General features: G+C 42.1%; 1 protein-coding gene across 1 annotated transcript in view; it reads left to right on the top strand.

Moving 5' to 3' along the window:
* Positions 1-22,848, top strand: part of PPIL2 (peptidylprolyl isomerase like 2) — a 47,753-nt gene that overhangs the window by 17,470 nt on the left and 7,435 nt on the right. The window contains exons 12-16 of the mRNA XM_072351161.1: positions 1,414-1,520; positions 10,960-11,049; positions 11,732-11,765; positions 18,417-18,534; positions 20,959-21,015. Coding sequence (XP_072207262.1) covers positions 1,414-1,520; positions 10,960-11,049; positions 11,732-11,765; positions 18,417-18,534; positions 20,959-21,015 — 406 coding nt within the window. The remainder of the gene's footprint in view (positions 1-1,413; positions 1,521-10,959; positions 11,050-11,731; positions 11,766-18,416; positions 18,535-20,958; positions 21,016-22,848) is intronic.

The following is a 22,848-nucleotide window of genomic DNA, read 5'->3' on the forward strand; positions in this document are numbered from 1 at the left end:
GCAGGGATAAGGAATGCGTTGATAAGCAGTCAGTGACGATGCCTTGTAAATGCATCCCTCATGCAGAAATGTATGCACTTTCCAGTGATCTCGTTCTGGAAATAATGGAGCTGTTATGCATTAGCTTAACCTCTGAATGGCAGTTACCTACAACATTAATTTCAGTTCCATGTATTTTCTATGCCTGGGACCCACAAAATGGGGTATCTGCTTACGTAAGTTAGCTGTGAAGTGTAATCTCTCCTGGTATTGCATACAAAATCTTTACCACCCGTTTGGTCTAACCTAGTTTGGTTAGATTAAGAGCAGGTTTTTTTATGATAACTTTTGATTTACTACTTTTCAAAGTTGTAATCTATGCGAAAGTACATTTCAATAATGTAAAGATTTTCTTTCATTTTCTAGCCTCAGTATAAATCTGTAGGCCTTATTAAATAGTGAACTTATTAAATAGTGAACTTATTAAATAGTGAACTTATTAAATAGTGAACTTATTAAATAGTGAACTTATTAAATAGTGAACTTATTAAATAGTGAACTTATTAAATAGTGAACTTATTAAATAGTGAACTTATTAAATAGTGAACTTATTAAATAGTGAACTTATTAAATAGTGAACTTATTAAATAGTGAACTTATTAAATAGTGAACTTATTAAATAGTGAACTTATTAAATAGTGAACTTATTAAATAGTGAACTTATTAAATAGTGAACTTATTAAATAGTGAACTTATTAAATAGTGAACTTATTAAATAGTGGAGCAGTTAGCATGTCTGTGTGGAGAGATGTCTGGCTTTGGGCTCTTCAGTGTAGAAGTACTGAACAAAGATTGAATGCCACACTGAAATGACATGGTTACGAGGTCATGTTCCTGAATTACAGTGGTTTACACAAGAATCTTTGAGCACTGGAAGTGTTTTGGACATTTTGACACAACAGAAGTGGAAATATTCTAGATTGATCCCTTGGTTTGACTTTCCAGTAATGTTTCCAGTAATTTAGCTTCATTTGTTTCCAGAACTGGGTAGATCCTCATATGGCAGCAGTTTGTGGTTGGCTGATGACAACCTGTTTGACTTCCAAGTTTGACAAGAAATTATTTGGTTTCAAAGTAATGTTTGTGATTGGCAGACGTCACTTGAAAATTACAGTATATGATATCAAGTGTTTCTGTGACTTAAAAGCATATATATGTAATTTATATATTGTATTGTTGGCTATCAAGGAGTTGGTGGCTTTCTGTAATGGAAGGTGGTTTGCACAGAGAGATTAATGTGAGGCCGTTGGAGATAAATTGCAGAGTACCGCCCCTGAAGACCTGGTGTACTCCAGAGGAATAAGCCAGAAAGCAGAATCTGGATCAATGAATAAACTTCTAGAGATCTAATTACTGCTTTTTGTTTTGTTACAGCTGCTATTGAAGATGATGTTGTGAGATACCAGTATGTGAAGAAGAAGGGCTATGTACGACTTCACACTAACAAAGGAGACTTAAATTTGGAGCTGCACTGTGACATGGTACTGTATGCCCTGGAGGCTGCAACTTCTGATTTATCTCTAGGTAACAAATACAGTAGGAGGGAAATGTCCAGAGATGGGGAGTAGTGTGTAGTTGTAATAGGTGCAGGTGAGTAATGAGCTCTTGGTGATTTTGGTGTGCCTTCTGCATGGAGTTTCATCTTTCAAGCAAAATATTTTAGGAGACTCACAGAGGTTTGTTTTTTTTTCAATTAAAATTATTTGTATAATTTTATGTATTATACTGCTGTGTGTATCAATGTGCTGTTGAGCAGCGTGTCACGCATGTTAGTGGGGCAACTTCTAATTTGTCAAGCTGTGTGTTTAGAGCTTCAAAGGGTTGGGAGTACTGTGACCCAAACAGTGACTGGATGAGAAAGGCAGAGATAAATAAGAAGGAAGAGCACAGAGGAGGGAGACAGGATTGCTCAGCAGGTCCCTGGAAGAACCAGGGCAAAACCTCGATGAATCAGAGCAGTCTGAGTACACCTGGTTAAGTTCCCCAGGAACAATTAGAGTCATTTCTAAATCCTGGCCTTTCCAGAACAAACCTGAACAGGTGGACAGACATTCATTTACAGATCAGCAGACTGGAGTTTTTTTTATAGTCGGTGCCGCCTGGATCTGCAGGAAATCCATGGCTCTTAAAATAATAAACATGGTTAGATGCATCCTAGACAAATGAATGATGGTAACACTGACATCTCAGGTGATGCTGCTTTTTCGTGTGCTTGGTCTTTTATTTGCACAGGTATATCTGCACAAGGAACATATTTTTAGTATGAAAAGCCCAAACCTTCCATTGTGTACTGAGATTTTTAACTTGAGAAATTAGAGGTCAGAAAGTAGATGTTTTGGGGTTTAAATGGTGAAACAAGTATGTTCTTGTCAGGACCCTCAAAGAACTAAAGACCACAGACATGCTGGCTGTGATCTGGGGTGCCTGGTGTAGAACCCAGAGATGTACTTTGAGGATGCATGCTTCTTTGCCTAACCTTGTGAACAGCTGGAAAAAAGGAAAATGAATGAGGAAGGCAGTCCTGCCAGCTTTCCCTGCTCTTCCTTTCTTTCTCACAAGCAAGAAGCAAGTTATGTCCAAATTTCTCAAGCAGATCTATACAAAGAATATGAGAATCTCCTCAGCAGCTTATGGTGCTGGTAATTCTGTAGGTCTCTGTCATCCATGCAGGTGTTTCCCATGCTCTGAAATAGTAACATTATGTAGTAAGGCAAAAAGCAGAGGATGTTACTACAGCAATATTTGGGGGAAGCAGCAGAATGAGCAGATTGCATTGAATCATTTGTTTTGCCATATGTTCTCAAACTGGCTCCTGGCTAATGCAGACCAACTGCAGCTATTCTTGTCAGCATGGTTTCTTTGGCCACACGTGGGATCAATGTCACTCAGTCCTGAGGACTCAGGTTCAGTTGCCCATTATAAACTTCCTGTATAATATCCACTGCGTTTCCTTTAATTCTGGATGAATCCCTGTTCATCTCCATTTCACACTGCTTCATTATGTACACACTGTGTACCGTTTTGCACAACCAGACCTGCACGAGCACTGGCCATCTGTTTCTTTTGCTTCTCTCTGTCAAACATATCAGTATGAATTAAGCAGACCTTTGGCTTAATTGAGGAAGAAGATGCATATATTTAGAATAGGTGGAAGAACTGACTGTTTTGGGGAGGTTGTCACAATGTTCACTTTAGGTCGTTGTCTGAGGTCTGTCAGTTCTTTTTGAAGGTGCTTATTTGTATAGGGAGGTTTTGCCTTTAACTTCTGTTTTCCTGAAGCATGCTGAGCACATAAAGTAGCTCAGTGCTGGATAGAACAAACATCTTACAAACACATAATACGTAAATAGGTTGCACACACATATGTGGATCAGCTACAGTGGATCTATTGAGATTGCAAAGGCAGACACAAAACGGGGAAATGCCAAAATTAAGGCCTGCAAACGCTCTGTTCGCTGTGCTGGGGAATATGCACAGTAATGGTATTTCAGCGCAAGATGTGTGTGTTAATCCTTTCTCCTGGATCTTGCAGTACATGAGCTGAATCAGTTCTGGGATGTATTTAGAGCTGTATAACAAAACAGTTTGTATGCAGGATTTTGTTTTTCTGCAGACGTGTAGAATGTGGGCAAGGCACTCTGTGAGTCCTTGAATGCAGTCTGGGGGAGCTGGAGCCTATCGTAATGCCTGCCCAAATTAATGTTGCACGGGTTTTTTGGTGGTTGACTTCTCAGCCTTCATGATCTTTCATTGTAGCTGGAGTGGGTAGGAACAGCTTTTCAGAAAGAAATGGGGTGAGAAACAATTTTCAGCCCCAAGCAACTGTATTGATACCCACTGGTGACGGCAGCAGATTTGGGGGCCCTGGGTTCAACACACGGTTCTGTGCTGTCTGAGTGAATGGGGGAGCTGATAACAGCATTAGGCTGTCAGTGCTGTTTGAATTCAGCCAAAACGTATATAATTTGGGGGATTCGTTTGTCTGCTCCCTCTTTCAAGCAGCGCAACTGCAGGAGCAAACGTATGATTGATGAGCTGGATTACAGTGCTACTTAGCTTCTTCTTTAAAAAACTGGGCATTATCCGACTGGTTGCTCCCTTGACCTGACCACAGGATCCTGTTTGTAACTGCTGAGTGATACTCTGTGCTCGGATTATTACGGAAGGCACGCTAGCAGGGCTTGAAATTGCAGGGTACTGCAAGCATGTGATTGTGAAATGCTTTAGGAAGCTGGAGTCGTAAGTTGCTATATAAGTATGATAAATGAGTACCTGTGTCTAGAGGTAGAACTTAGAACATTCAGATGGCGTTTTGAAATAGTCTTATGGGCAAGACCTAAATATATATTTTGAGGTGAAGTCTTTTTGCCGAAATAGAGAACCACAAATGACAAACTTGCTGTCATAGACTGCTTGTCTGCTTCAGAGTCTTTGGTTGCATTTTCATGGCTGTGGGCTCTCTATTTTAGATATATATGTATAATCTTGTATCCCTGATGAGAGCAGTCTGCACTGCTGCTCAAGTCCTCTCAGTATCATCACACTCTCCCCCCAACCTTGGATTCTTTCTCTCTGCTCCCAGTTCTTGTGATTCCAGTTCCCTTTGGGTAAGACATAGTTTTCTCTGCTTTTGTGAGCGAACTGGCAGTGTGGATTGGTTGGAGTTCAGTTTATTTGTGTGTGGAAACTTTTGCTTAAAAATAAATGGAGGCATCTTCTTACAGTAGTACTTAAAGGTGCCAGTCAGTAAGGTGATTCCTTTGCTACCGATACACTGTGTGATGTGGCTGCATCATTTCAGTAGTTTGCCTATGGATTTTTTGTAAGCAGTGGAATCCCATTTGTCACTTTGCAATTCCTGGACATTGGCAGTCATGGACACCTGATTGCACTGTGCAGCAGCACGGACAGTCTGCCTGCTCAGACCAGCAGTCCTTCATGAGAGCAAACCATATTGGACTCCTGGTCTGTGCACCTGCAAAAGGGAATACAGATACCTGTCTTTGCCTGCAGGCTGCTTTGAGGCTTGTACTTCTTTATTTTCGTTGTTCCATGGAAATACATGTAGATTTTTTAGAAAGCACCCCAGAAGGTCCTGTCAGAATGATGAGCAGGTGGTTGGGTGTGAGCTGTGCCTGCCTTCTCTCTTTTGTGCAAGTTGTCACTAGAGAGCAGTGATCTTAAACACGTGCTCACTGTACTAATTGAATAGTAATTGAATAGTAATCCGTAACTGCCATGCCAGGTTTTGTTAATTCCTGTGTGTCTCTCTGATGTAATGCGTTAAGGTTTAAGGGCAGGTTGGTGTTACAAAGAAGAATGCAAGGTGGATGTCGAAGCTCCGTCCAGCACTCCACAAATGCTTTTTGAGTTTTTTAGGACCTGACAAACTCTACTTAATGATGATGCCTTGGCATAACTATCTGAAGAAGCCATTATTCTACAGTGTTTTAATCTTTCAAGGCCCTCTGACCTATTACATACGCCTGTGATCTATAAATGTGCAATCTAGCCCCCATTCTTTGAAATCATCTTTCCTGTTTTGTGAGGAACTGTTCCAAAGATCAGAAACTTATGAACTTCTTATCTGTTTCCAATGGGAAAGAAGCGAGTTGCTTAAAAAATCCTTCGACCTCCTTGCGTGACGAGGTCCTCCAGGCTTCCTGAATGTCTCATTTTCTTTCCAAATTAAACATCTGTTCTCCTCATTTTCTGCCAAGTGTACGGCAAATATATGGCTGATGTTTTACCAGTTTACTTGTTCTTTCAGTAACATCGTTATAGGGGTGAAGTGCAGTGGTTGTAAATAGCTTGGCATGTTTTCATCAAAATACGTAATTGTAGAAAGAGCTGCAGGTTTTAGCTTTGAAAGTTCTGATTAACAGCAGCTAAAAGCAAATCATTCAAACCATTCTCTTCAGTAGCAGATCTGGGAGCAAGGAGGTGCTCAGCCAGCTTCCCACATTCCTATCCCTGCACTGTGGACCTTGCTGCCCTTGGCTTTTTCTGCACAGTTCCCTGGTATCCCCTGGCCTTGGGAACAGGGAATACATTTTTCACATTTGGACCCTTGGCAAGTTGGATCTGGCAGAGGGAACTGATTGCTCTTGGATTCTCTTCTGCTTTTGGATATTTGACAGTACAGGAATCCCATACCAGCTGCGTCTGCTGCTTGGTGATCCCAAACCTGAGGATGAGGCAGTTTGCAGTTATGCAGCTGCTGCTCTTCATCTCTTTCTGACATGTTTCTTGTTTGTACCTTGGCTCTGATGGGAGCAGGGTGACCTTGAGAGGCTGACAGCTGCCAGAGCTTCGCTGTATAGTATGGAGGTGATTATAGGGTTCATTTTCTTAAAAGGTAGAATTTTTGTGCCATCTGCAGACTGAAGAAATGCCAGGGAGCTGCTCTGGACCTGCCATGCTCCAAACTTTACAGCTGCTGGAGGTTACCTGAGCAATTTAAATTGGGTCTGTATTGAAACCGTACCTAGTGATGCTGTGTCTTATTTGCTGGCACCCAGCCTGCTTCTGCTTTGTCTGGTAAGCTCCTCCACTCTTGTGGCTTATGGATTGGAAGCGGGAAGGGTTGTTTTCTTCTACAATAAGTTAGAGGAAAAGTAATAACTGCAGCTAGGAATGACGACTCTGCCTCTGGAGAGCTAGCAGCTAACACTGACAAATTAGATGAGTGAATTAGGTACCCTGTTTAGCTAAACTGATTGATTAATGTGAAAACTGGAGCTCAAACTTGTTTCTTACTGGCAACTTGTCTAAGCTGAGCACATCAGATTTTGAAAAAGTTTCAGTAACGTTGTTAGTGTCAGAACTGAAAAGTGAAATGTAGCCATCTGCTGTAACCTAAACAGCTTGTTACATTACAGTAGGTTTCAATGTAACAAGAATGCTATAGTTCTACTGCTTGTTCTAGGGAAACTTTGATGCTCTGAGGTAGCAAAATAGGTAAAACAGGCAAAATAGATTTTGCATTGAAGTGCACTAAGTGCATTTGTATGTCCATTTATTTCCCCATGACTTTAGTAGTGGAGGGAGCACTTGCACCTCGTAGATGGTGACTGCTGGAAGTTCTCTGCTGTTATGATTGTGACTCTGCTTTTGACTAAGTGCTGAACAAAGCCAAGCTTTTATTAGGGCAAGTTTGTTCCTCTGGGACAGGTGGGCTATGAGGATTGTGGATTGAAAGGGGTGAGCAAACCCAGTGTAAGCCTTACCAAATCAGCTCTGTATGGCTCATGCATTAAGGGTGCTTGCTCTAGGAGAGCTAGAATGAGCGATTAGGGGAGTCTGTGTGCTCTGGAGTTTTTGTTATTGTTTTTTTGTTTGTTTAAGTACGTAGATAGACTAAAGCAAAGCACAAATTGCCAAAGGAGACCTGTGTTAAAAAAAGACGTGGCACTTAGTTTGAAGCCTTCAGAATTTCTGTCGCTTGCTCGTGCCCCTTAATAGCAGGATTCTGGCTTTGGTGTGATAAGATTTTAATTCGTGAGGAATCGGCTTTTCATTATTTCAGATTATTTCTGCTTTGACACATTGGATTAATGGAAAAAGCTCTGTATTTCAGTGCAACTACAACAGCTCATCCAATTCAGCGAGACAAAAAGAAATAAAAGGGAAATGGCATTAATGCAGGGAGATTATGCAGATGTGCAAATGACAGCTTCGGAATGCTTAGTGTGAAATTTCTCCTCCAAGGTTCATGCAGATCCTCGAGGGATGGAGCGGTTTGAAATGATTAGCTCCTCACATAGTAAAGCCTTATTCCTCGCAGCCATAGCAACAGCTCAGTAGCTCCTCATTTCCCCATCTCGTGTACCTTGGCAACAGGGATGTAGCAGGTCTTCGGTCTTCTGGTTGGCTCTCAGCTGTCCAATACCAATAGTGAGTTAAGCTGACTTTTACAAATGGAGTGACCCATTTTAAGTGATGAGAGAGGAGAGCTGCAAAGTGGGAATCGTTTCAGTATAAATATTCTTTTCCTTAGTGTTTGTCACTTGGAGAGCGTAGAAGTGGCTCTAATTCGAAGGACGTGGTGCCTGTCAGGACGTTGTTCTCCTGTCAGGACAAGAGGAAAGCTGGGTTTCCCAGCTCTGTCCTACCTCACTCTTTGGAGAGGAAAGCTTTGCAGTTTTTCAGAAGCTCTGTGCATTTTCAGTGCCATCCTTCTGCCTTCAGCAACGGTGGGAGGAGTTTCTGAAAAGTGGGCACACTGCTGCCCCAAGAATGAGAGTCCCACGTTTTCCACCAGATCTCACACTCAGGTATCGAAGTTGGGTTTGTTTACACACATTTTGCATCAGTCTTTGTAGCTGAAATGAAGGCTTCAGAGTCCGGTTATGTTTGTGTGGTCAGTGCAGATTGCAGCTTTGTTCTGCCAAGTCCCACGAACCTCCAGCTCTTTTCTTCTCCTTTGGACAGGATGCAGCTTCCAAGAGCTACCGAGATGTGCTTGGCAGCGGGAGATTTGGCAAGAACATTGACTGCTTTGGATAAATTAGATAATCTGAGCCTGATATGTAGATAACTGCATGTCTGAAGCTGAGGTTTATTGCTAATTGAGTGCAAAACTTTCTGCTTGTGCCTCTACGAAAGAGCACCACAAAAGATAACGGTGATGTTGCTAAGGAACTGTTCACCTGCTAAGTGCATCTGTGTGATGCCTGTGGTGACCATGGGAACCAATTTGGGAATTATTTAAAGAAAAGCTTGCAGTGAAGTGATATTGCATTGCATGTACACTAAGGATTTCTGTCGTTGCATTTGAGAAGCCCATTTGTGGGAAAAAGATGTAACTGGAAAGCAATTTAAAGAGAAGGGTCAGCACAGGTACTGCCTGAAAAGCACATTACATGATCAGTGCTTTTTAATGTATGTTTTACAGATCATGTCTTGAAAATAAACTGCGGTTCTGTTTTGGGTTATCAGCTTTGTGCATGTTTGAAGCCATTTGATGCTGATCGGTACAGGACTTAGTCTGCCGATCTCATTTCTCTTAAAAAATTAATTACAAGTTGCTGTATTCCCCCCAGAGAACTTATTAACTGTGTCTTTCTCTCCGAGGAGCTCTCAGTTCTCATGAGGTAAAGTGCCCCGGGCTAAAAGCTGCTGATTCCCATTTCTAATTCAAAAAGAACAATTTTAGCCTTGTTTTTATCCTTTCTGACATTTTTCATGAGTGATAACTACTAGCACTGCTGTGGGATCGAGGTTGTTGCATTACTGTCTTGTAGGGGAAGCAAATGCAATCAAAATGATTCTTCAGGGGTTGAATGTGACTTGGAAGGTTATGTACAAAGAGGATTGTCCAGTGTGTGTGTCCAGCTCAAATAAAAGCTTTTAAATTCAAAGTCTTATGCTGCATAAGCCTTGCAACTCTGGGAAGACATCCTGTCACCTGAAAGAGCTTTAGTAGGACGTATTGACTTACGAGTTGCCCTCGGGATGCTACCAAAATGCATGTCTTGGTGTCATGCTGCTGTAAAACATTGCCATTATTACCCAGTAATGAAGTCCATACGAAATCTGAGATTATAGTTGGTGTAAGATTAGAATTTGTTTGTTTTTCCAGTTATGTTACCTGAGAACTGCCAACCTACTTGCCGAATAATTAAGAAGAAATTGTTGAAGAATTCCTAATGCTGCGGGAGGCAGAGTTTGGATAATTAAGGGACGTTTCTGTGTATACAGGGGCAAGAATGACGGTGCCTAGATGAGAAAGTTATGGATGGTTCAGGATGAATAACCGTACGGATCTCCTTCTAAAGGATGGAGATTGTTTCTCTCTTAAAAGACAGTGGTTAGACCTGCCTTAATTTAAATGTGCATCTCTGGGCTTTCTTTTTTTGCTTTTAAGCCACTTCACATTGCACGTCTGAGTCTCTCTCTGTCTTTTTGCAGCTTTCAGAGCAAGAGTAGTCTCATATCAATGCAAAATGAATCAAGTGCATTTCAAAACAAGGCTTCGTTCCTGAATGTGTTTGCGGATGTCACGACTTGTGGGGGCTTTTATTGCAAGCACAGACAACAATAAGTGCATTTTCAAGGTCTAACAACTCAGATTAGTTAGATGTTTGGGCTTTATTAGGTAAAGCTGGAATGTGTTTATGCACATAATCCATTGTGGAGCTAAAAAAAAAAACATGTCCAAGTATAGGAAACAGGTTGTTTCTATATATGTAGTTTGCACTTATTTGTATGTGTGAGAGTATTTTAATACTGCAGAGTTAAGAGCATCTGGATGATTACAGAGGGAGGATAATTGGTATATGGCAGAGGTTTTCAGAAGGTGCTGTTTGGATGGTTTAATTTACACTGTAAAAGGAAATCAGAAGTGAGCGATGTAGTCAACAATCTTTTCCAGATTTTGGAAGATTTTTGTCCTTTTAATTATTTTTCCTGTGGATAGACCAGTGTTCAAAATGGCGTCTTCTGGGGTTAGTCCTGTTTTTTGTCCTAAGTCGTGAAGAGCACCAGATGCTTCTCTTCCAGTTAGCTTCAGTGCGCTCATTTGCAGTAGTGAAGCAGAGAAGTCAGGTACTTTCTTACAGTTCCCACAGGAACCAGGACTATCATAGAACTAAATTACTTGGAAGTCTGAGCATGCCTGCTTTCACAGTCATGATGTCTGCTGGGAGTGCATGTTATCTGAGTTAGCGTTCAACAAGTCTTTGCATTAGTTGGGAAGCCTGGGTTTAATTTATTCTGAGTACTGGGTGTCTCTGTTTTACTTAAAAAAAGAAAAAAGAAAGAATATATTGTAATTATTTTCTGTGCAAACAGGGACTCGTTCTTCAGGAGTCCTGCATGTTTCTTTGCAAGGCTCAGATGAAGGTGACTCACAGACTGTGATGATCAATTTGATGGTCTCAAAGTGTGGCTTAATTAAAACTTGTGTTTGTCTTTCAGACACCTCGAACCTGTGAAAATTTCATCAAGTTGTGCAAAAAGAACTATTATGATGGGACAATTTTTCACAGGTCAATTCGGAATTTTGTGGTGAGTATTGACCAAATCCTCCTTAACACGCAGCATACAGCGCTCTCAGAATACTCACTTAGCTTGAGTTTTAGTATCTTCTTTGCATTGGAAGTATATTAAAATATACCTCCAGAACTAGGATTGTCCCAGCTTACTAAATTTGTAGTTACAAGTTGTACTAACAACTGTTTGTGACCAGTACTATCAGAGAACATCACTGGCATCCAGACAAAGCCTTTCAGTGGCTTGCCTTGGCAAGGACAGTATAAAATATGGATTTAAATACGTTCCACACCTCCTCATTTATTTCCTTTGCATCATATGTTGAATCAGGAGCAATATATAAAGCCTTTTCTGTTCCAGAAGCAATATATCATCAGTTAAAAAGCAGGTAACACTAGTACATAGTGGAAAGGATGATCTGATTAAGCCATCTGAGACTGCTTATTTTCCTTATTTACCCAGGAGACCTATTATTTTATAAAATTATCATTTTGCTCTTGGGTAAGTTATGCAGGAGGTGACAGCCAGCTGGTAAAAGAAGCACCAAATAAGGAGTAATGGTTTCCTTGTTGCTAACTTGTCAACGTTACTTAGTGCAGGAGGAAGAGTGTGAAGCAGAACTGACTTTCATAGCTTGTATTTAATGTTTTTTGCACAGATATGTGTGTAACCTATTGGTTTTATTCTAATTCTGCAGATTCAGGGAGGTGATCCAACTGGAACAGGAACAGGTAAGGCTGTGTTTGAGTGAAGTAAACTGTTTTCACTTATTGCACTGTGCTGTTGAGTTGGTGTCATCCAGTAATTCTAGTTAGTGCTGCACATTTACTCGTTATCCACTTGTACATTTTACCTAATGGCTTGTAGATGTCACCAGCCTCCACAGCTCCTTGTCTGCCCTCGTGGAGCTCAGTGCATTTTTATTCTAGTCCATACATACGTCACTGGTGCACACAAGCACTGTATTCTTGTGTGTGTGCTCACAGACCATCCGAAAAAAGGATGTCTTTGTGATTGCTTAGCACTGCTTTCTTTGTAAATAACATTAGTGTGAGTTGCCCAACGTATAATCCTCAACAGTTGCATGCTGTAAGATGGGAATTAAATATTCTGAGTCTCGATGGCAAAAGCCTGTTAACAAACTCTGTTGCTGTATTTGTGTGGGCTGTCAAAAGAATTGTGAATTGATTTTGTTAGAGGGAAGGTTTCAGTTCAAATCCCAAAAGATGTAATTAGGAACATCTTCTAAAATGAGAAATTAAAGAGATGTCAGGAGACCAGAGAAATGTAATGGATTGACACAGGCAGCTTTTGCCCTTTTGTGGGGTGGAGTTCAGATCATGCTGTGAAGGGAAAGTGAACTTGCCGGTGTCATTCTTGTCACTGTATGTGCAAATGGCAGCAGTACTGCAAGGCAGCCCAAGTAACGGTTGGCAGGAGGCTGGCAGGGCCGCTGTTCTGAGGGTCAAGGCTCAGCTCTACCAGTAAGGGGAGCAGGAAGTGTAAGAACAAAGAGGAAAAAAAAACAGACAAGTAAGACCATAGGAGGAACAACTCCTCTGTGAGTTATTTTTAAAAAGGAGTGTAATGACCTCTAGGCTTTTCCATCTTGTTTTTGTCCTTGTCGTTCTTAATTAAATATGAGTATATTGTAGACAAGGTGTCTTGCAAACAACTGTCAAGACTATTAAAGTTCTAATAAAGACAACAGTTTACACTCAAATAAATATGACAGCGTTGCACATTTGTTGACACCATGGTCACTAAATGGTTTTGATGTTTTGAACCTAACTGCACTTTAAATAACCCTGTTAATCAATAGTAGTGGCAAGAAAATGTACTAAACAGGCAGTCTGGTGAGCTACCTGACTTCTCTTGAACTCCCGTGCCTGTGTGCTTAGTGCTTACATGAAGCAGCTTAGGCAGCTCGCAGTATAGGTGGTCAGTCAGGCTTTGCTCCCCATTACCTGGCATACGTTGCACACTGTGAGGTGTCTACAAGCCTGCATTAACTCCATGTAAAGATGTGTGTGCCTCATTTAGCCAGTACTCAGTGCTGGGATCTATTGTTACATCTCCTGTTATGTGCTGAAATTTTTCTGTTTAATTTGGTATCAATTCTTTAAACCCTGTAAATTAATTGAAGTACTTATTTTTAACTATAGAATGGAGAGAAGGAGAGAATGCATCTCCCTTACAATTCTCTGTGCCCCTCTATAAATTACTGCTTTACTTAGGATGGGTGACTTAAAACAGTGTGAACATTTAAGTAAATGAGAGTAAAGAGAGGAAATAATTTGACTTCTGTGGTACCAGGGAAGCATATTTGTCGAACAAGGCCTTCTTCTCAGGTAATTCAACTGGAAATAGTGAAGACTATTCAGAAGTTATCCTTGAAACTTTATTTTAAACTGCCGAGTTGTTTTGGTCAGAGCCTTTTATAGGAAGACTTCAGACGTGCACAAACTGCACTCGGCTCACCTGGGTAAGTGTGCTTTAGTTCAGGAAAATGCCCAGTGGAAGGGCTGTCGCTGCCTGTCCCATCCCTCAGCCTCCCAGGCTGGTGGCAGCACTGATCCTTACCTCTTTCTTATGGTGTTTTTTTTGTGCAGCACGTGGTGTGCCCTCCTTGAATCTCTTGTTAAACTGTCACAAAAGAATGGTCCCAACTTGGTTGGCATGTGAAGGACTGACCACTGGTGCTCAGTAGTTAACTTTGGGATGGAAGTAGGGTAGAAATGTAGATGATGGCATCTGGAAGTTGATACCATGCTAGAAAGAGTGAGGAATAGAATTGTAATTTAGCCTGTCCAGCAGACCTACATTGCCAAAGGAATTGGATACACTGTCCTGTAAGTTTGACGCTGATTTAGAGGAACAAACTAATTTTCTGCAGCCATCAACCTAAGTTTCATAAGACTACTGGGAGAAATTGTGTTGTGCTGCAGCGGTTTCTTTCTTCAATAGAAAAAAACCCACCCATGGAAGCAGTATTCAGAGCAATAAGCTGAGTCACGGCCGTTCTTTGTAATGATTAATTATTTGAAAATGAATTTTACATTTGTGATGTATCTTTTCCTGCTGTTCTTAACAACAGAGTGGTTGAACTCAGTGAGTAACTCAGTCTAGCTCACAGTAGTGCAAATGGAACAGCTGCTCCGTATTTTCAGTGTTCCAAATAATAGAAGAAAATTTGCATGTAGGAAAAACAGGTTTAATATCCCAAACTCTTTGCATGAAAAGGGGAGAACTGTGTCCAGGACGTTCTGTTTTTAAAGCAGCACAGGCATTTTTCAGCTACTCGCGTCCTGTTGGAAGACGTAATGAATTGGGTTGAGTTTGCCTCTGTTCATTGCTGAATCCAGGAAGGCACAAAGGAGGCTCGTAGTGCATTTTGGTTTGTGCGGAGCAAAGCACTTTTTTCCCCTCCTCTGAACTGTCAGTAGCAGAGAGACTGCGGTCAGCCTTGGTCAGTTCTGCAGTGTGATTTCCTGGCAGGGAAAGATGCTAAAATGTCTCCAGTTGTAGAACTCTGTTCTGGCATGCCTGAAGTTTAGCAAAAGGACAAGAGCGAGGCCTTCTGAACTGGAGCAGTACACTCCATTTAGATTGCAGCCCCTCAGATATGTGGGTTAAAAGTGCTGCGTCTCCTTGTCTGAAAGGAGAGAGGCAATTGCTGGATAAACTCAGGCTTTTGTATCTGCACAGTGATTCAAGAATCTCTCTTGGAAAGCTCTATGGAAGTGTCAGATGTTATTATGTACCTCGCTGTTCCAAATGACAAGAACATTACAGAAAGTAAGCCATCATCTTTGTGAATCAGAGCCCTCCCACTTCCTTACCACTGCTTAGCAATTTTTATGCCAGAAAAAGGAAGGATTTACTTAAAATCACAGCTGCTATGAATGATGATTCCCAGCCCACACCTGGCTTTTGGAATGTTATGTTTCTGAAGCCTTAGGTGCATCCCTCAGCTCTTTGCATAGAAGCTATGCAAGTTCTGTATGTTCATCAAAAATAATAATGAAATAGATGATTACTGAAAAAGTCGTTTGAAAGGAGAGACTACCAAAGCTATTTTTAGTTTGAAACGCAATCTGAAAATATGACTTTTGTACTTACTAATGTGTGATTGCTGCAGCTGGCAGATGATATCTATTCACCTTTCCTATTAGCACACGATGCGGAAATGAGGCTGGATAACTAACCTTGCTCCAGGGCACAGTCACAGCTCTGCTGTCACCTTCCCAGTCCTGGTCCAGAAAGTGCCGGGGTGAAGCCCTGTCTGCTCCCTTGTGAACCTCTTTGATTTTAGCACAGAAGTCCCCGAAGTATTTCACAGCACTTCCTGTAATGGCAGCTCTATAACATTTCAAGTGCAGTAGGTGCACGATTCCACTGTGACAGAAGATTATCTTATCTGGGGGCAAAGTGGGAGGCAGGTGAGTGCCAGGCAGCGCTGAATGGAACACCCAGACACGATTCTTGTTTTCCATGGGCTTTGCTTGTGGCCTGGGAAGTTGGCTTTGGGTTCAGATTTTGCATCATATGTTTCCATATGTAGTCATTGGTGATCTGTGCTCCCTCAGAGGAAAATCTGGGGGATGGAGGAGCCTGCTCTGCTCATGGCATGTGCAAGGAATGACCACACGGTTCCACCTCCTCCTGCTCTGTCTGCAGCCGCTCTGCTTTCGGTCTCAGTGGAGGTGGCACATCCACACCTCCCAGCCGCGCTGAGAATAAGCACAGTTAAATCTGGTTGGTACTTCAGAATGCCTCATCTTTATTAGTAGCCAGCTTGTGGCCTGTGAGCTGTTTTCTCAAGCTTACATTGAGCTCTTCTATATAATGGAAAATGCAGAGGTCTATAATTCCTGTCCCGGGCTGTGCTGGCTGAGCGTTAGGCACTGTGCTGCTGTGCCAGTAGGCTAATGAGGGATTTGTGCTTAATTTTCATGGAGAAAGTGATTCTGGGTTTCAGTAATTAAAAACATGGTCCTTTTAACTCGCTGTCTTCTGGCCTGCTGCTTCATGCAGATGCTTGAAGCTTGGAACAATTCCAGAGGTGAGGAACAGTTTGACAAACAGTGATTTTTAATTGGCTATTTTTAATTTAAAGGGAAAAAATTTGGTTCTTGTGTTTAAGAATAAATAAAATCATTCCAATGCCATCTATTCCATTGGGGTCTCAGCACCTTTGCTGCATCCCCACCTCACCGTGCCAGCCGTGCTGCCCGGCCTTGCACCCATCTCCATTCCACCCACCTCCAGCAGCCTGATGAGGCCATCATTCCAGTGTCTGCTGAAAGCCTGCGAAGGGTGCAGCAGGCTTGGGGCTTTGGCTGCTTGCTGCTACATGCCATCTCCATCGCATCTGCTTATGTTTGCATATCATCTGAGAATTTCTACTCCTCTGGGTTAGGACTGATAGTGCATCTGCTTTGCAAACGATGAGGAGTTCCTTCAGGACATCCTTTGAAGCAATGTTACCTATTTTTGGAAGGGAGTGTGGAATGTGAGTGTGTCCAGGGGCAGAGGAGTGTGAGGAGTGTGAGCTGCAGTGCTGGTGAGGAGTGGGGCCAAGGCTGCAGGGCTGCAGGCTGTGTCCAGATGGCTGCAGTGCGATGGGCAGAGCTGAGCAAAGCAAAGTGGGAGAGGAATGCAGTGCACAGAGCACAGTGCAGCCGGTGGAGCCTGCATGCTGTGCAGGTGTGCTGCTGGTTTTGGGCAGCACGTGCAGCCCTGCTGCATTCCGATCCCTGCTTGTTTGTTTGCAACTACAGAACGAGGCAGGTAACAGGCAGTACACGAGTGACCTCCCATAGAAGCACATAGGGATATTCATTATCAAAGCGAAATGTTGGCATTTTGTAGTAGGCTGAATGTGATTTGGCCAGAAGAGCTGGTGCTGGGATCCATCTTCGTGACGGCAGGGCATGCTGCAGCGTTACTGTGTGCCTTTCAGCCACTGTGGGAGGGAGTTGTACAGAATCAAGCTGATGTAATTGAGCTGAATTGAAGTAGTGGCTCCTTTTCTTCTCCTGATTATAGAAAGTCCTGCAGGGTTTGTACTCTTTTGCTTCCTCTTGTAAAACTGCAGAGCGGGCAGCGCTCAACTCTATTAATAGGTCTTTTGAACATGATTAATTGGGTTTTTAAGTGGGTCATTTTCCTCCAAAATTGCTGGGTTAGTTAATTCCACCTGCAGCTGCCCACCTGTGGTTCGTTGTTCTGGTTGTATCATCTGAACTCTGCTCTCATTTGATGCACACCTGTGATTTTCCACACGTGGTTTTCAGTAGGAATTTGTTTTACGCTCTCAATTTGCTGCTTGTCCGTGCAGCTGTGTCATCAAGTAGCCTGTGTGTGTTACGTGTGCAAATAGCCACTGCACGCTGCAGGTCTTTTACTGACCTCTGCTTTGTAAGTGATCCGGCGACTCAAGAGGACTCTCGAGTGGTTCTGACACGGACCAGTCTTTGCTGCCTGCCTGGGTACTTTTGTTTGTGTTATTTTTAATCCTGTCCTAAGGTGGTATATTCTTCATGGTTTGTCAAACAACATTATGGATTTGACCATAAAACTGTGACTCATCTCAGCCTTCGTTTTTCTTATTAAGAACAATCCTGGAGGAAAGTGCAAATGAAAATGGCAGGTCTGTCCTAATGTAAAAATGACAGCCAGGAGGAGAGGTCTCACAGACCCTCTTTTCTATCCACAGACACAGAAATCAGTCTTTGAGGGCTGGGTCTGAGGCTGGCACAAAGTTTTATCATCCATGGACTTAATTGTCTTTAAGGGTTTACATCATCCATGTATCTAGTCCGAGATATCTATTTATTTTGAAGGAACATAAATAATCTTTTTTTCATTGTTTATCCAGAAATTAAGCTTTTGAGCTTCTAGTCCCTATTCTTAGTTGATGCTGTAAACATATTCCATCTCCCTGGTGTTATATTTTTGGAAGCATTGCTGTATCCAAAGTGCAATTAAATTAGTAATTCTTTGCTCCCTGTCTTTATTCAGTCAGCCACACTTGAAGACTTAATGTCTCAAAAAAGAAACATTATGGTGGATGAGCAATACAAATAAATGGATCCTCAGCAGTTCTTTGCCACATGATACGTAATGCTGCTGATAAACAGTCTCATCTGTTGCAGATGATAGTGGTGCGGAGGCACAGAATTGTATTGCTGGTTACAGACATCTGATTTCAAGGGCGTGCTCAGATACTGGCCTAGTCATAGGGATGAGGTAGGAAAATATTGCAAATGCAGCAATCAGAAGCCCCAGGAACTTGGAATTGACTGCCGTTGTCTGATGTAAGATGTACTGGGAGGCTAATGAAAACAAACATGTCATCTATTGTCTTTTTTTTTCAGGAGGAGAATCTTATTGGGGAAAACCTTTTAAAGATGAATTCAAGCCCAACTTGTCCCACACAGGACGTGGTATTCTTAGTATGGCCAATTCGGGGCCTAACACCAACAAATCACAGTTGTAAGTTGTCACTTGCACTTTGTATTTTACATTTTCCCTCTGGATGTTGTGCCTTGTGCTGTGAAGAAAATAAATGACATCGTATGGGCTGCTCCTTAAAGTTCAGTCAGGTGAAATATTGTCAGGTGTTGCACGTTGCAGTCAGGTTGGCTGCAGCTGCTCTTACTCAGTCTAAGCAGTGTGAACCTGTAGGCTCATGCCGTCATCAATTTGCCTTCTCTGTTTTGTGGTTTGCAGTTTTCATTTTTCCTTTTGCAGCCCTTATTCCTGTACTGTACCTCTCTGTACCTCTCCACTCTATTGAAATTTAGTCCCATTTTTGGAAGGCTTTAATGAAATTAACCAAACACACCTTAGAAACATTGCTTCTTTTTTGACGGCCCATTTCTAAGTAAGAACAGTTCTGCACTGCTCTTGTGTGTAGAATACACACACGAATGGCAGAGCGCAGAGTCTGGGGTGGGAAAGGACTTGGTGTTCAGTGTACCAAACAGAGGGAGGGCTAAAATGAGAGACAACATGAATGAAGTGAAGGAGAAAGAACAACAAATGAGGTTTAAAAATATTGGAGGTTGTGATGATGTACTTTGAGTGTGACAGAAGCACAGAGGTTTGCCCGCAGTCTTTGGAAAACGTCCCGTGTCACTTTGAGCCAGCTGTGTCTCAGTTGCTCTCTAAGAAGAAAGTTGTACCTCTATTGGGAACCTCAGAGGAGAGCGTGTGTGCAGTTCTGTGTATTGGAGCTGGGAAGTGCTGGAGGGGAGCCTTGCTGTTGGTCTTCACAAGTATGGTTGGGTAGCTATGCAACAGTGTGGTTAAATTTAACTAAACACAGGTGCTTGTCTCCAGGCCCTTAATAGGCTTACTCACGTGCTTAAGCCTGAGCATGTGTGATGGGTCCAGTTGCTGTGAAGCTTGTTTTGGATTTGAATGTTACTGCCAGCACTCGGGTGCTAAATTAGGGAAGAGCAGAGGCTTTAAAAGAATATTGACAAGGAGAGGCGGGGGGTCAAGATGCAAGTGAGACAGTTGAGGAATGATGTGCTGCATTGAGTCTCATCTGCTGCTGTAGAGATGATTGTATGTTTCCATAAAATTTGCATAGGAGATATGAAGTTCCCATATATACAAAGTCCTTGCAAGTCCCAGCTGCCCATATTTTTACAGCTTCCTAAGCAGTGTTTAGAGACTTCTGGCACCCGGTGTTAATTCCATTGTCCTTACTTTTATTTTAACTGTAGTGACATTCACAAAGCTTTCTCTGCATATTTACTTCTGCTCAGATTATTTTAATAGCAGTTCCTATTACTGTATTGCACCTAGCATGGCTAGCTGATGGTCTCCATATTGGATATCTGCGAACCAAGTGAGACGAAGAACCTTTGCACAAAACTAAGTTGTAACAAACACCCTGTGTGGGAGTTTGCATTTGCACAGACAGCATCTCAAAGCTTTCCTTTGGGCAAGCTATGTTTTAATAGATTGTCTAGCAGATTACAGCCCCTCCTATATGCAATCATGTAACTTCCTGAGGCAGTGACTTATATGGGAAAGTACTTTTGGAATGTTTATGTATTTTTAGCTGTCTCTAATGTGGTGTAACAGATGGACACAGAGAGGAAAGCCAGCACTGCGTGTCCAGCCAGCATGGGCCATCCTGGTCTGCAGACCACGGAGTGGAAACCTCTGTCTCTCATGCTTGTAGACCAAGTCTTCTAAAGAAGCATCAAACTTTAGAGAAAGGTTTTAGTAGTAAGGATTGTTTTGGATTTGGCATTTCAGTTAGCTGAGTTTAAGTTTAAAAGCACCCTTCCCCCCACTTAAAAAATCCAATAAATTAAAAACCCAAGTTTCACAGATTTTCCTTACTTTTGACACTTCTAAGAGCCATGTTTGTACCCGAAGCATAAATGTGTTCCATCCAGAGGAGAAATGGATCACAGGGCAATGCAGTGGAAAAGAAATTGCAAATACTGGATGTTCGGAAAGGTGAAAGTTTACACTGGAAGGAGATTGTTGTGTTGTATGACTGAATTTGCTGGGTACAAACTCCCAGCCATGCACAAGAAATGTGTCACTGTCCTGCCACGGACTTTCCAAAGCCTGCCTGGCCAAGGAAGCAGATGCTCATATTGCTTTTGGACACTGTGCAAACCAGTGTGTTTGGGTTAGGGTTAGGGTTAGGGTTGGTACTGTTTGGGAATGTTGGTATGGTATAAGAGTGAGAAATCCTAATCCAGAAATCGAAGGCAAAACCCACAGAACAGAGGAATTAAGGGATGTTTAACCAGTGGGACTCGAAAAGTGAGATCCCTCTCTCTCTGCATACGGCTGTTCCACACACTTTCTGTTTCTAAGCATAACTGGTGATTGCTGAGTCTCAGTGAGCTATCATGCTAACCCCTGTGTTTTTATTCTTTCCAGCTTTATCACATTCCGCTCTTGCGCGTATTTGGACAAGAAGCACACGGTGTTTGGGAGGTAAGTGGAAGATGCCGTGAGAAGCAGCGTACCAGAATTATCTTCCAGTGTGTCCAGACCCTAGAGAGAAGAATCTTGAACTGTAGTGAAATCCTGGCTCACAATCTGGTTCTCTTGGTTGTGATTAAGTGGCCAGCATCAATTCAGTGCCAGTCATCAGACTCTGCTTTTTTTCCATCACTGCATAATGCCTTATTTCCTTTCTGTGGGTCGTTGTCTTGGGAGTCGGGAAAAAATCATCACCTTCATGTTACATTTTCGCTCTTATTGTTTTATTTCTGACGGGGGTCATTAGTATAACATCTGTGTGTGTATCTGTGTATGTAGACTAATAAGACATTAGTGATGTGAGTACAGCACAGGAACTTCATTCCTGAAGAAGACTTTTCCAAAAGTCTTTTCCATTCAAGCCATCATATGATAAAAGTGAAGGATTATGTGATAGGGTGTATTACGTTTTACAGAGAGATGAGTGTGTGTTTGTTCCTTGCTTTCTCTGCTGCAGGTACGTGCTATTTATGAAGTCACCACAGCTGTTCTAACGGATGCCCTGCTATGAAGGGCAGGAAGGGGAATTGGACTGTTTTCCTTGGTGGTAGATCCCAGGCATTTTACAGACTCTTTAAAATTAAGGATTGCTGTTTTCCTGGTTTTATCTTTGTGAAAGGCAGCAACTGAAAGTCAGAGCATGTGCTGTTTGCTTTGGTTGGATGTTGCACAGTGGTGCTGTATAGCAAAAGTTGGATCCATCTTCTCTGCCAGGAGTTCTTGAGGCAGAAGCTGGCTCCATTTTAAACAGTGACGTTAGTGCCGTTAGTTCTGGTACTGATTCTGCAGAAATTGCACCCTTTGGAATCGATTCTTTTTCCTTTCTTGCGTCTGTCCCAGACAAGGTTTTTTTTGTAAAAGCAGATAAGTAAAGCAAATCCTGATTCTGGAGGTGGGTATATTGGTAGAGTTGTGTCACCTGTATCTTAAAATTGTTAGGCTTAAGCTACTATATGGGCCCTCCTTGCAGAAAACGTCTCCAATCTGATACAGTAAGTGTTAACCTGAGCTTGCCACTTCACCGGGTCTGTGTGGGTTAGTAGAGCTCGGCATGGCTGTTGCTCAGTCTGGGATGCAGCCTGGCTTTAGTGAGCATCCCGTGTGCCCTCTGTGTCTCAGGCGGTGTCCTCTCAGCGTGCTCCAGTTTTACTGTAATTTACTCAGGGCTGTTTTCAGAGTGCTGCAGATATTCTCAGCTGAAATATGGATGAAACACCTTTGCAATGATGTTGATTTAGAATCATTTCTCTGCCCGCTTAAGAAAAGAGTGGCACTTTCATCTGAACACAGGGTGGGTGAGTTTTACTCTGGATTCTCTTCCATCTAAAAAATGATTAATTTGAAGAATGACAAAGGTAAAGGTGGCAGGTTAGATGCATTCCAGTCTCCCCTTATTTATCTACAGATTGAACACCTGAACAATCAGCATACAAATGTAATAAAAAAGCCTGATCTATGCAGCTCTTAAGGTCTGTATTCTGTCATCAAATTCCTTCAGCTGTTTTTACCTTTGTTTGTTGTTTTAAAAACCATCAAAGCCAAAAGACTGAAGAGATGGTATCTCTAGTGGAACTTGCTGTTTTAGATCCTGGGTGTTTCCAGGATTTGGTGACTGTATCTGATCTGAGACTGTAGAGTACAATAATATCTGGAAAGCATATCTAGGAATGATATGTAGGGTTAAGAATAGAGAGAACCCATGAAATCAGAAGCCTTTGTTTCCATGAATGCTACCTTGGACTGTCTCAACTGGCTGTTTACTGGCCTGTTGTGACTTTCACATAG

The sequence above is a fragment of the Excalfactoria chinensis genome, chromosome 16 (genome assembly GCF_039878825.1).
Source record: "Excalfactoria chinensis isolate bCotChi1 chromosome 16, bCotChi1.hap2, whole genome shotgun sequence".
In the NCBI taxonomy this organism is placed as follows: Eukaryota; Metazoa; Chordata; class Aves; order Galliformes; family Phasianidae; genus Excalfactoria; species Excalfactoria chinensis.